The sequence below is a fragment of the Salvelinus fontinalis genome, unplaced genomic scaffold, assembly GCF_029448725.1.
Source record: "Salvelinus fontinalis isolate EN_2023a unplaced genomic scaffold, ASM2944872v1 scaffold_1306, whole genome shotgun sequence".
NCBI lineage: Eukaryota > Metazoa > Chordata > Actinopteri > Salmoniformes > Salmonidae > Salvelinus > Salvelinus fontinalis.
In genome coordinates this window covers 12,719-24,805 of record NW_026601515.1, presented here as the reverse complement: position 1 = coordinate 24,805, position 12,087 = coordinate 12,719, and the positions used below count along the sequence as shown (strand labels likewise).

Sequence of the window (12,087 nt, the reverse complement as noted above, 5' to 3'; positions counted from 1 at the left end):
TCATGACACCTGGCTCAATACCCAATCTAGCCCTACCAGTGCGGGGAGGTGGAATAACCCGCACTGGCCTATGCACTCGTACAGGAGACACCGTGCGCTCTACTGCGTAACACGGCGCCTGCCCGTACTCCCGCTCTCCACGGTAAGCCTGGGAAGTGGGCGCAGGTCTCCTACCTGCCCTTGGCCCACTACCTCTTAGCCTCCCCCCCAAGAAATGTTTGGGTGTTACTTACGGGCTTTTTGGGCTTCCGTGCCAGACTCGTTCCCTCATAACTCCGGTTCCTCTCTCCGGTAGCCTCTGCTCTCCTCAGTGCCTCCAGCTGTTCCCATGGGAGGCGATCCCTACAAGCCAGGATCTCCTCCCATGTGTAGCAACCTTTCCCGTCCAATATATCGTCCCAAGTCCATTCCTCCTTCTTTTCCTGTCCCTTACTCCGTTTACTCCGCTGCTTGGCTCTGGATTGGTGGGTGATTCTGTAACGGCATTCCTCCTCCTCTTCATCTTCGGAAGAGGAGGAGTATTGAGGGAACCAAGGCGCAGCGAAGTTTGAACACATATTTATTTAACAAAGACACAAACTTGTATAAACTAACAAAACAACAAAACGGTGTAGACAGACCTATACGACGAACTTACATAAAACAAGAAGAACGCACGAATAGGACAATTAGACTACACAAACCGAACAAACCGTAACAGTCCCGTATGGTGCAAACAATTACACAGACACGGAAGACAATCACCCACAACGAACACTGTGACAACGCCTACCTAAATATGACTCTTAATTAGAGGAACGCCAAACACCTGCCTCTAATTAAGAGCCATACCAGGCAACCCAAAACCAACACAGAAACAGAAAACATAGAATGCCCACCCAACCTCACGTCCTGACCAACTAACACACATAACAAACTAACATAAATAGGTCAGGAACGTGACAATAATATTGTTTTTGTAATGGGACTGCTGTGAAACAGAGTTTGCACTCTGAAGTCAACTTTATCTTTTGGTCTGATTATCCCACCGCTAGGCAGAGAAAAAGGGGGAGGAAGAGGAGGGCACTTCTTCAACATGGAGGACTGTGTGATCGCTGCCATGGGCCAGGAGTACATAGTGTGTCCCCAGCACCCCGACCAGCCTGTCCCCCTTCAGGAGCTGGTCCCAGAGCTTTTCATGACCGACTTCCCCTCACGGTAACCTCTCACCTTTCACCCTGACCCTTGACCTCTAACCCCTGACCTGTTGACCTATTAGCGCTGCGCGGCTGTCCCCCCCAGTATAGATGCTGTATCCCAATTCTCATCCCTTCTCCTGAAGTGTGCACTTGCTCTACCCGTCATGGACATATAAGGATTGGTGTTACTATTGTCTGGAGGGAGTTTCCATCATTATCAAATCCAATGGCAGACTCAGCCAGACTCAGTGTAACAAGGCGATGAGCCTGAGGAAGGCACGGCACAGATGGGCTAATCCTCTTCACATAGAGGTGAATCATGTCTTTCACTTAAGTCACATTTTCTCTTAGTCATGCATTGACGTCAATGGGAGACTAGTTTAAATGTATTCTCAAGTTGAAGTTAGGATGCCTGATGATTTGTAGATCAGTCATTTTGTGCAGAGCTTTGCTAGAACCGATTCTCTCCAACATGCTATCAAACGTGCGCTCGCACACACACACACCCTCTGAACCACAAACCTCTTATCCCTAACCTTTGGCCCATCATCTGTCACGTTTGACCCTTCACCTGTCACCCACACTCAGGCTGAGCATTTGGTTATAACCGGAATAGATGGCTCTATTTAGTCAATAGGGACAACAAAAGATTGCCCTTGAACTGGGAGAAAACATTTGTTTGGTTGATTGTTCATTTGTTTCACTCACTTAATGCCTGGTCAGAGGTAGAGCACTATGGGTCCTCCTGTGTCCTCCTGTAGTAATGTGTAGTACAGGGCCTTGTGGTTCTGGTGTCCTCCTGTAGTAATGTGTAGTACAGGGCCTTGTGGTTCTGGTGTCCTCCTGTAGTAATGTGTAGTACAGGGCCTTGTGGTTCTGGTGTCCTCCTGTAGTAATGTGTAGTACATGACCTTGTGGTTCTGGTGTCCTCCTGTAGTAATGTGTAGTACAGGGCCTTGTGGTTCTGGTGTCCTCCTGTAGTAATGTGTAGTACAGGGCCTTGTGGTTCTGGTGTCCTCCTGTAGTAATGTGTAGTACAGGCCCTTGTGGTTCTGGTGTCCTCCTGTAGTAATGTGTAGTACAGGGCCTTGTGGTTCTGGTGTCCTCCTGTAGTAATGTGTAGTACAGGACCTTGTGGTTCTGGTGTCCTCCTGTAGTAATGTGTAGTACAGGGCCTTGTGGTTTCCTGCTGTGTTGATAGGAGTCTAGGAGTCTCCTTAGGCTCCTCACTGACAGGACCGTGACATGTACAGTATGGAACACAATGCAGGCATAGATACTCTGTACACACACACTCGCATACAGAGGTACAGCAATCCTGCGCACGCTCACACACACACACACACACCACACACACACCACACACACACACACACACACACACACACACACACACACACACACACACACACACACACACACACACACACACACACACACACACACACACACACAGCTCTTCAAGGGTTTGGCTGCGTAATGAGTTTCAGTTGATTTCTCAACAGTGACTGCATCCGTTGATGTATTGTTTACCCTTAAGGTTAAACACACACACACACACACACACACACACACACACACACACACACACACACACACACACACACACACACACACACACACACACACACACACACACACACACACACACACACACAGTGCTTGAGGGTTGATTACACAAGTATATCTCTGTGAAATACTACAGGCCGCTGTCGTATTTACTGTTCATGGGGCAACAATCACTCCCAAATATTTCTGATATCAGGCAACACATTTTTAGTGCTGCTGTAAGACAAGAGAGATATTGACTAAATAATCACTTCCTCAAACACTGGTGCCACAAGTTGACATCAGCTAACACCACAGCTATGTAGACACACACACACACACACACAGGAACGTGCATGCAAACATGGACACACAGAACATACACACACAGGAACGAGCTCAAACACTGCTGTGTGACTCTGCTGAAATGCAATTTAAAGCATGTTTGAGATTAAATTGACCCTGAATAATGTTTCCCCAGCCTTACATTCACATATGGACCCTAGCAGGAAGTCAGCTCCAGGATAGATGGTCAACTCTGAGCAGTTAAGATTGGCAGCTGACCAAGGCTTTTTGTTCTATGCTCATTTAAGCGGTTGTGCCGGTTTGTTGACGTAGAGCTCTACATTAAAATCTCACATGAAAGACTTGGGCTTGTGTCCCAAATGGCACTCTCTTCCCTATGACGTCCAGGAGGTAGAGTTGAGGTTGGGATCAGGGAGGTAGCTGTAGTAATGTATGGTGCATGTGTTGATGTCCAGGAGGTAGAGTTGAGGTTGGGATCAGGGAGGTAGCTGTAGTAATGTATGGTGCATGTGTTGATGTCCAGGAGGTAGAGTTGAGGTTGGGATCAGGGAGGTAGCTGTAGTAATGTATGGTGCATGTGTTGACGTCCAGGAGGTAGAGCTGAGGTTGGGATCAGGGAGGTAGCTGTAGTTATGTATGGTGCATGTGTTGATGTCCAGGAGGTAGAGTTGAGGTTGGGATCAGGGAGGTAGCTGTAGTAATGTATGGTGCATGTTTTGACGTCCAGGAGGTAGAGTTGAGGTTGGGATCAGGGAGGTAGCTGTAGTAATGTATGGTGCATGTGTTGACGTCCAGGAGGTAGAGTTGAGGTTGGGATCAGGGAGGTAGCTGTAGTAATGTATGGTGCATGTGTTGATGTCCAGGAGGTAGAGTTGAGGTTGGGATCAGGGAGGTAGCTGTAGTAATGTATGGTGCATGTGTTGATGTCCAGGAGGTAGAGTTGAGGTTTGGATCAGGGAGGTAGCTGTAGTAATGTATGGTGCATGTGTTGATGTCCAGGAGGTAGAGTTGAGGTTGGGATCAGGGAGGTAGCTGTAGTAATGTATGGTGCATGTGTTGATGTCCAGGAGGTAGAGTTGAGGTTGGGATCAGGGAGGTAGCTGTAGTAATGTATGGTGCATGTGTTGATGTCCAGGAGGTAGAGTTGAGGTTGGGATCAGGGAGGTAACTGTAGTAATGTATGGTGCATGTGTTGATGTCCAGGAGGTAGAGTTGAGGTTTGGATCAGGGAGGTAGCTGTAGTAATGTATGGTGCATGTGTTGATGTCCAGGAGGTAGAGTTGAGGTTGGGATCAGGGAGGTAGCTGTAGTAATGTATGGTGCATGTGTTGATGTCCAGGAGGTAGAGTTGAGGTTGGGATCAGGGAGGTAGCTGTAGTAATGTATGGTGCATGTGTTGATGTCCAGGAGGTAGAGTTGAGGTTTGGATCAGGGAGGTAGCTGTAGTAATGTATGGTGCATGTGTTGATGTCCAGGAGGTAGAGTTGAGGTTGGGATCAGGGAGGTAGCTGTAGTAATGTATGGTGCATGTGTTGATGTACAGGAGGTAGAGTTGAGGTTGGGATCAGGGAGGTAGCTGTAGTAATGTATGGTGCATGTGTTGATGTCCAGGAGGTAGAGTTGAGGTTGGGATCAGGGAGGTAGCTGTAGTAATGTATGGTGCATGTGTTGATGTCCAGGAGGTAGAGTTGAGGTTGGGATCAGGGAGGTAGCTGTAGTAATGTATGGTGCATGTGTTGACGTCCATGAGGTAGAGTTGAGGTTTGGATCAGGGAGGTAGCTGTAGTAATGTATGGTGCATGTGTTGATGTCCAGGAGGTAGAGTTGAGGTTGGGATCAGGGAGGTAGCTGTAGTAATGTATGGTGCATGTGTTGATGTACAGGAGGTAGAGTTGAGGTTGGGATCAGGGAGGTAGCTGTAGTAATGTATGGTGCATGTGTTGATGTCCAGGAGGTAGAGTTGAGGTTGGGATCAGGGAGGTAGCTGTAGTAATGTATGGTGCATGTGTTGATGTCCAGGAGGTAGAGTTGAGGTTGGGATCAGGGAGGTAGCTGTAGTAATGTATGGTGCATGTGTTGACGTCCATGAGGTAGAGTTGAGGTTTGGATCAGGGAGGTAGCTGTAGTAATGTATGGTGCATGTGTTGATGTCCAGGAGGTAGAGTTGTGGTTGGGATCAGGGAGGTAGCTGTAGTAATGTATGGTGCATGTGTTGATGTCCAGGAGGTAGAGTTGAGGTTGGGATCAGGGAGGTAGCTGTAGTAATGTATGGTGCATGTGTTGATGTCCAGGAGGTAGTGTTGAGGTTGGGATCAGGGAGGCAGCTGTAGTAATGTATGGTGCATGTGTTGATGTCCAGGAGGTAGAGTTGAGGTTGGGATCAGGGAGGTAGCTGTAGTAATGTATGGTGCATGTGTTGATGTCCAGGAGGTAGAGTTGAGGTTGGGATCAGGGAGGTAGCTGTAGTAATGTATGGTGCATGTGTTGATGTCCAGGAGGTAGAGTTGAGATTGGGATCAGGGAGGTAGCTGTAGTAATGTATGGTGCATGTGTTGACGTCAAGGAGGTAGAGTTGAGGTTGGGATCAGGGAGGTAACTGTAGTAATGTATGGTGCATGTGTTGATGTCCAGGAGGTAGAGTTGAGGTTTGGATCAGGGAGGTAGCTATAGTAATGTATGGTGCATGTGTTGATGTCCAGGAGGTAGAGTTGAGGTTGGGATCAGGGAGGTAGCTGTAGTAATGTATGGTGCATGTGTTGATGTCCAGGAGGTAGAGTTGAGGTTGGGATCAGGGAGGTAGCTGTAGTAATGTATGGTGCATGTGTTGATGTCCAGGAGGTAGAGTTGAGGTTTGGATCAGGGAGGTAGCTGTAGTAATGTATGGTGCATGTGTTGATGTCCAGGAGGTAGAGTTGAGGTTGGGATCAGGGAGGTAGCTGTAGTAATGTATGGTGCATGTGTTGACGTCCAGGAGGTAGAGTTGAGGTTGGGATCAGGGAGGTAGCTGTAGTAATGTATGGTGCATGTGTTTACGTCCAGGAGGTAGAGTTGAGGTTGGGATCAGGGAGGTAGCTGTAGTAATGTATGGTGCATGTGTTGACGTCCAGGAGGTAGAGTTGAGGTTTGGATCAGGGAGGTAGCTGTAGTAATGTATGGTGCATGTGTTGATGTACAGGAGGTAGAGTTGAGGTTGGGATCAGGGAGGTAACTGTAGTAATGTATGGTGCATATGTTGATGTCCAGGAGGTAGAGTTGAGGTTGGGATCAGGGAGGTAGCTGTAGTAATGTATGGTGCATGTGTTGACGTCCAGGAGGTAGAGCTGAGATGGGATCAGGGAGGTAGCTGTAGTAATGTATGGTGCATGTGTTGATGTCCAGGAGGTAGAGTTGAGGTTGGGATCAGGGAGGTAGCTGTAGTAATGTATGGTGCATGTGTTGATGTCCAGGAGGTAGAGTTGAGGTTGGGATCAGGGAGGTAGCTGTAGTAATGTATGGTTTATGTGATGACGTCCAGGAGGTAGAGTTGAGATGGGATCAGGGAGGTAGCTGTAGTAATGTATGGTGCATGTGTTGACGTCCAGGAGGTAGAGCTGAGATGGGATCAGGGAGGTAGCTGTAGTAATGTATGGTGCATGTGTTGATGTCCAGGAGGTAGAGTTGAGGTTGGGATCAGGGAGGTAGCTGTAGTAATGTATGGTGCATGTGTTGACGTCCAGGAGGTAGAGCTGAGATGGGATCAGGGAGGTAGCTGTAGTAATGTATGGTGCATGTGTTGATGTCCAGGAGGTAGAGTTGAGGTTGGGATCAGGGAGGTAGCTGTAGTAATGTATGGTGCATGTGTTGATGTCCAGGAGGTAGAGTTGAGGTTGGGATCAGGGAGGTAGCTGTAGTAATGTATGGTGCATGTGATGACGTCCAGGAGGTAGAGTTGAGGTTGGGATCAGGGAGGTAGCTGTAGTAATGTATGGTGCATGTGTTGACGTCCAGGAGGTAGAGCTGAGATGGGATCAGGGAGGTAGCTGTAGTAATGTATGGTGCATGTGTTGATGTCCAGGAGGTAGAGTTGAGGTTGGGATCAGGGAGGTAGCTGTAGTAATGTATGGTGCATGTGTTGATGTCCAGGAGGTAGAGTTGAGGTTGGGATCAGGGAGGTAGCTGTAGTAATGTATGGTGCATGTGATGACGTCCAGGAGGTAGAGTTGAGATGGGATCAGGGAGGTAGCTGTAGTAATGTATGGTGCATGTGTTGACGTCCAGGAGGTAGAGTTGAGGTTGGGATCAGGGAGGTAGCTGTAGTAATGTATGGTGCATGTGTTGATGTCCAGGAGGTAGAGTTGAGGTTGGGATCAGGGAGGTAACTGTAGTAATGTATGGTGCATGTGTTGATGTCCAGGAGGTAGAGTTGAGGTTGGGATCAGGGAGGTAGCTGTAGTAATGTATGGTGCATGTGTTGATGTCCAGGAGGTAGAGTTGAGGTTGGGATCAGGGAGGTAGCTGTAGTAATGTATGGTGCATGTGATGACGTCCAGGAGGTAGAGTTGAGGTTGGGATCAGGGAGGTAGCTGTAGTAATGTATGGTGCATGTGTTGACGTCCAGGAGGTAGAGCTGAGATGGGATCAGGGAGGTAGCTGTAGTAATGTATGGTGCATGTGTTGATGTCCAGGAGGTAGAGTTGAGGTTGGGATCAGGGAGGTAGCTGTAGTAATGTATGGTGCATGTGTTGATGTCCAGGAGGTAGAGTTGAGGTTGGGATCAGGGAGGTAGCTGTAGTAATGTATGGTGCATGTGATGACGTCCAGGAGGTAGAGTTGAGATGGGATCAGGGAGGTAGCTGTAGTAATGTATGGTGCATGTGTTGACGTCCAGGAGGTAGAGTTGAGGTTGGGATCAGGGAGGTAGCTGTAGTAATGTATGGTGCATGTGTTGATGTCCAGGAGGTAGAGTTGAGGTTGGGATCAGGGAGGTAACTGTAGTAATGTATGGTGCATGTGTTGATGTCCAGGAGGTAGAGTTGAGGTTGGGATCAAGGAGGTAGCATGTTAAAAACATTTATTGAGCAAGCCTTCCTTCATGACATGGTCTCTGTAAATTTGACCTTCTTTTTGGATATTTTTCACTGGTGTTGGTAACAAACACGCCCACATAAAGAAAATGAGAATTAAAAACAGGTTCAGCCCCTGGTTCGACCGTGATCTGGCAGAGTTATTCCACCACAAGATTTGCATTTGGCGAAAGGCTCTGCACACACATACTCAGATTGACTGGCTCTCGTTCAGGCAAATGAGAAATAAGTGCACTCAGGCTATCCGGAAGACCAAAGTCAGTTACTTTAAGGAGCAGTTCTCTCTGTGGGTCTAATCATGAGAAGTTATGGAAAACGGATAAAGACCTGGAGAATAAACCCTCCTCCTCACAGCTGCCCATGTCCCTTAATGTTGATGATGGGGTTGTTATGATAAGAAGCACATGGCTGAGCTCTTTAATCACCACTTCATTAAGTCAGGATTCCTATTTGACTCAGCCATGCCTCCTTGCCTGTCCAACATTTCCTCATCTACCACCCCTTCTAATGCGACTAGTCCCGATGCTCCTCCCTCTTTTTCCCCTGCCCCGCTACAAAGTTTCTTCCTGCAGTCGGTCACTGAGTCTAAGGTGTTAAAGGAGCTCCTTAAACTGGACCCCAAAGAACATCTGGGTCAGATGTTTTAGATTCTTTCTTCTTTAAGGTTGCAGCCCCTATCATCACCAAGCCTATCTCTGACCTTTGAACCTGTCTCTCCTCTCTGGGGAGGTTCCCAGTGCTTGGAAGGCAGCCACGGTTCGTCCTTTATTTAAAGGGGGCGATCAAACTGATCCTAACTGTTATAGGCCTATTTCTATTTGCCCTGTTTATCAAAAGTGTTGGAAAAACGTGTCAATAATCAACTGACTGGCTTTCTTGATGTCTATAGTATTCTCTCTGGTATGCAATCAGGTTTCCGCTCAGGTTATGGATGTGTCACTGCATCCTTAAAGGTCCTAAATTATGTCACTATTGGCTGTGATTCTAAGCAATGTTGTGCTGCTATTTTTATTGACTTGGCCCCCAAAAATTATACGGTAGACCATTCCGTTCTTGTGGGCCGGCTAAGGATTATTGGTGTCTCTGAGGTGTCTTTGGCCTGGTTTGCTAACTACCTCTCTCAAAGAGTGCAGTGCATAAAGTCAGAACATCTGCTGTCTCAGCCACTGCCTGTCACCAAGGGAGTTTCTTTTTTTATTTAACCTTTATTTAAAGAGGAGCGACCCAGGGATGTGTGTGCTTTGGGGACCTTTAACAGAATGTGACTGGCAGAACACAAGGGAGTACCCCAAGGCTCGATCCTAGGCCCCACGCTCTTCTCAATTTACATCAACAATATAGTTCAGGCAGTAGGAAGCTCTCTCATCCATTTATATGCAGATGATACAGTCTTATACTCAGCTGGCCCCTCCCCGGATGTTGTGTTAAACGCTCTACAACAAAGCTTTCTTAGTGTCCAACAAGCTTCCTCTACCCTTAACCTTGTTCTGAACACCTCCAAAACAAAGGTCATGTGGTTTGGTAAGAAGAATGCCCCTCTCCCCACCGGTGTGATCAATACCTCTAAGGGTTTAGAACTTGAGGTAGTCACCTCATACAAGTACTTGAGAGTATAGCTAGACAGTACACTGTCCTTCTCTCAGCACATATCAAATCTGCAGGATAAGGTTAAATCTAGACTTGGTTTCCTCTATCGTAATCGCTCCTCATTCACCCCAGCTGCCAAACTAACCCTGATTCAGATGACCATCCTACCCATGCTAGATTACGGAGACATAATTTATAGATCAGCAGGTAAGGTTGCTCTCAGCGGTTAGATGCTCTTTACCATTCGGCCATCAGATTTGCCACCAACGCTCCTTATAGGACACATCACTGCACTCTATACTCAACTGTACACTGGTCATCTCTGTATATCCGTCGCAAGACCCACTGGTTGATGCTTATTTATAAAACCCTCTTAGGCCTCACTCCCGCTATCTGAGATACCTACTGCAGCCCTCATCCTCCACATACAACACCCATTCTGCCAGTCACATTCTGTTAGAGGGCCCCAAAGCACACACATCCCTGGGTCGCTCGTCTTTTCAGTTCGCTGCAGCTAGCGACTGGAACGAGCTGCAAAAAACACTCAAACTGGACAGTTTTATCTCCATCTCTTCATTCAAAGATACAATAATGGACACTCTTACTGACAATTGTGGCTGCTTCGCATGATGCATTGTAGTCTCTACCTTCTTGCCCTTTGTGCTGTTGTCTGTGCCCTAAAATGTTTGTACCATGTTTTGTGCTGCTACCATGTTGTACTACTACCATGTTGCTGCCATGTTGTGTTGCTACCATGTTGTTGTCATGTTGTGTTGCTACCATGCTGTGTTGTCATGTGTTGCTGCCGTGCAATTTTGTTGTCTTATAGGTCTCTCTTTATGTTTTGTTGTGGTGTCGTGTGTTTTGTGCTATCTTTTTATTAGTAATCCCAGCCCCCTTTCCCGCAGGAGGCCTTTTGGGAGGCCGTCATTGTTGATAACAATTTGTTCTTAACTGACATGCCTACTGTAGTTAAATAAAGGTTAAATAAAAATAAATGCTGAAAGATGAAAATTACATTAGTGATGGATAGTGAGGCTTTGTGTGTACTCTATACATAGTATCATGTTCTGTATGAGGTATACATAGTACCATGTACTCTATGAGGTATACATAGTATCATGTACTCTATGAGGTATACATAGTATCATGTACTCTATGAGGTGTACATATTATCATGTACTCTATGAGGTGTACATAGTATCATGTACTCTATGAGGTGTACATAGTATCATGTACTCTGAGGTATACATAGAGTCATGTACTCTATGTGGTATACATAGTGTCATGTATACATAGTATCATGTACTCTATGAGGTATACATAGTATCATGTACACTATGAGGTATACATAGTATCATATACTCTGAGGTACACATAGTATCATGTACTCTATGAGGTATACATAGTATCATGTTCTGTATGAGGTATACATAGTATCATGTTCTGTATGGTGTTTATGTTATATTGGTTGTTTCTGTAGAAGAACCAGCTGGAGTGTGTTTATAATGTTTGTGTGTGTGTGACGTGCATAACATAATACTGTGTGTGTGTGTGTGTGTAGGTTGTTCCTAGAGAAGGCCCAGTTGGAGTGTAGTGAGGAGGAGAGTGATATCCTGGGCCAGGGGGGCAGTGGAACTATCATCTATAGAGCCTGTTACCGTGGCCAACCAGTCGCCATCAAACGCTTTCACTTCAAGAAGTGCAGGCAGCAGACCATCAGCAGTGGTACAGGTAACACACACACACACACACCATTCCATCATCAGTACAGGCCATTATTCTGCCAATGTTTGTCTATGGTGATTGCATGGCTGTGTGCTCGATTTTATACACCGGTCAGCAACGGGTGTGAAGTGGTGTCCACATACTTTTGGCCATGTAGTGTATACCTACTATCTCTCACGCTACCACTGGCTCTAAGCCAGTTTTGAACAACTGGAACTGTAGTGTGTGTGTGTGTGTGTGGGTGGGTGGGTGGATATCCTTGAGTTATCGTCTCTCTATTTAAGGGCCTTGTTCATGGAACGATATTGCAGCTCTTAATCCTGATATCTATTTTCTCATCCTGACACTGTTCTCCTCTCTCTCTTCCCTCTCTCTTCTCTCCTCTCTCACTTCCCCTCTCTCTCACTTCCCCTCTCTCTTCTCTTCTCCCCTCTCTCTTCTCCCCTCTCTCTCTTCCCTATCTCTCTCTTCCTTTTCTCACACCTCCCCTCTTCCCTCTCTCTCACTTCCCCTCTCTCTTCACTCCTCTCTACCCCCTCTCTCTTCTCCCCTCTCTCTTCTCCCCTCTCTCTTCCCTCTCGCTCACCTCCCCTCTCTCTTCCCCTCTCTCTCACTTCCCTCTCTCACTTCCCCTCTCTCTCACTTCCCTCTCTCTCTCCCCTCTCTCTCACTTCCCC

The 12,087-nt window shown here is 46.9% G+C and overlaps 1 protein-coding gene across 1 annotated transcript in view; it reads left to right on the top strand.

Moving 5' to 3' along the window:
• LOC129848974 (leucine-rich repeat serine/threonine-protein kinase 1-like) overlaps positions 1 to 11,631 on the top strand; it is a gene marked incomplete at its 5' end in the record, with an annotated part of 32,049 nt that extends 20,418 nt beyond the window's left edge. The window contains 2 exons of the mRNA XM_055916057.1: positions 1,035 to 1,197; positions 11,247 to 11,631. Coding sequence (XP_055772032.1) covers positions 1,035 to 1,197; positions 11,247 to 11,616 — 533 coding nt within the window. The remainder of the gene's footprint in view (positions 1 to 1,034; positions 1,198 to 11,246) is intronic.
• Positions 11,632 to 12,087: the final 456 nt, after the last annotated feature.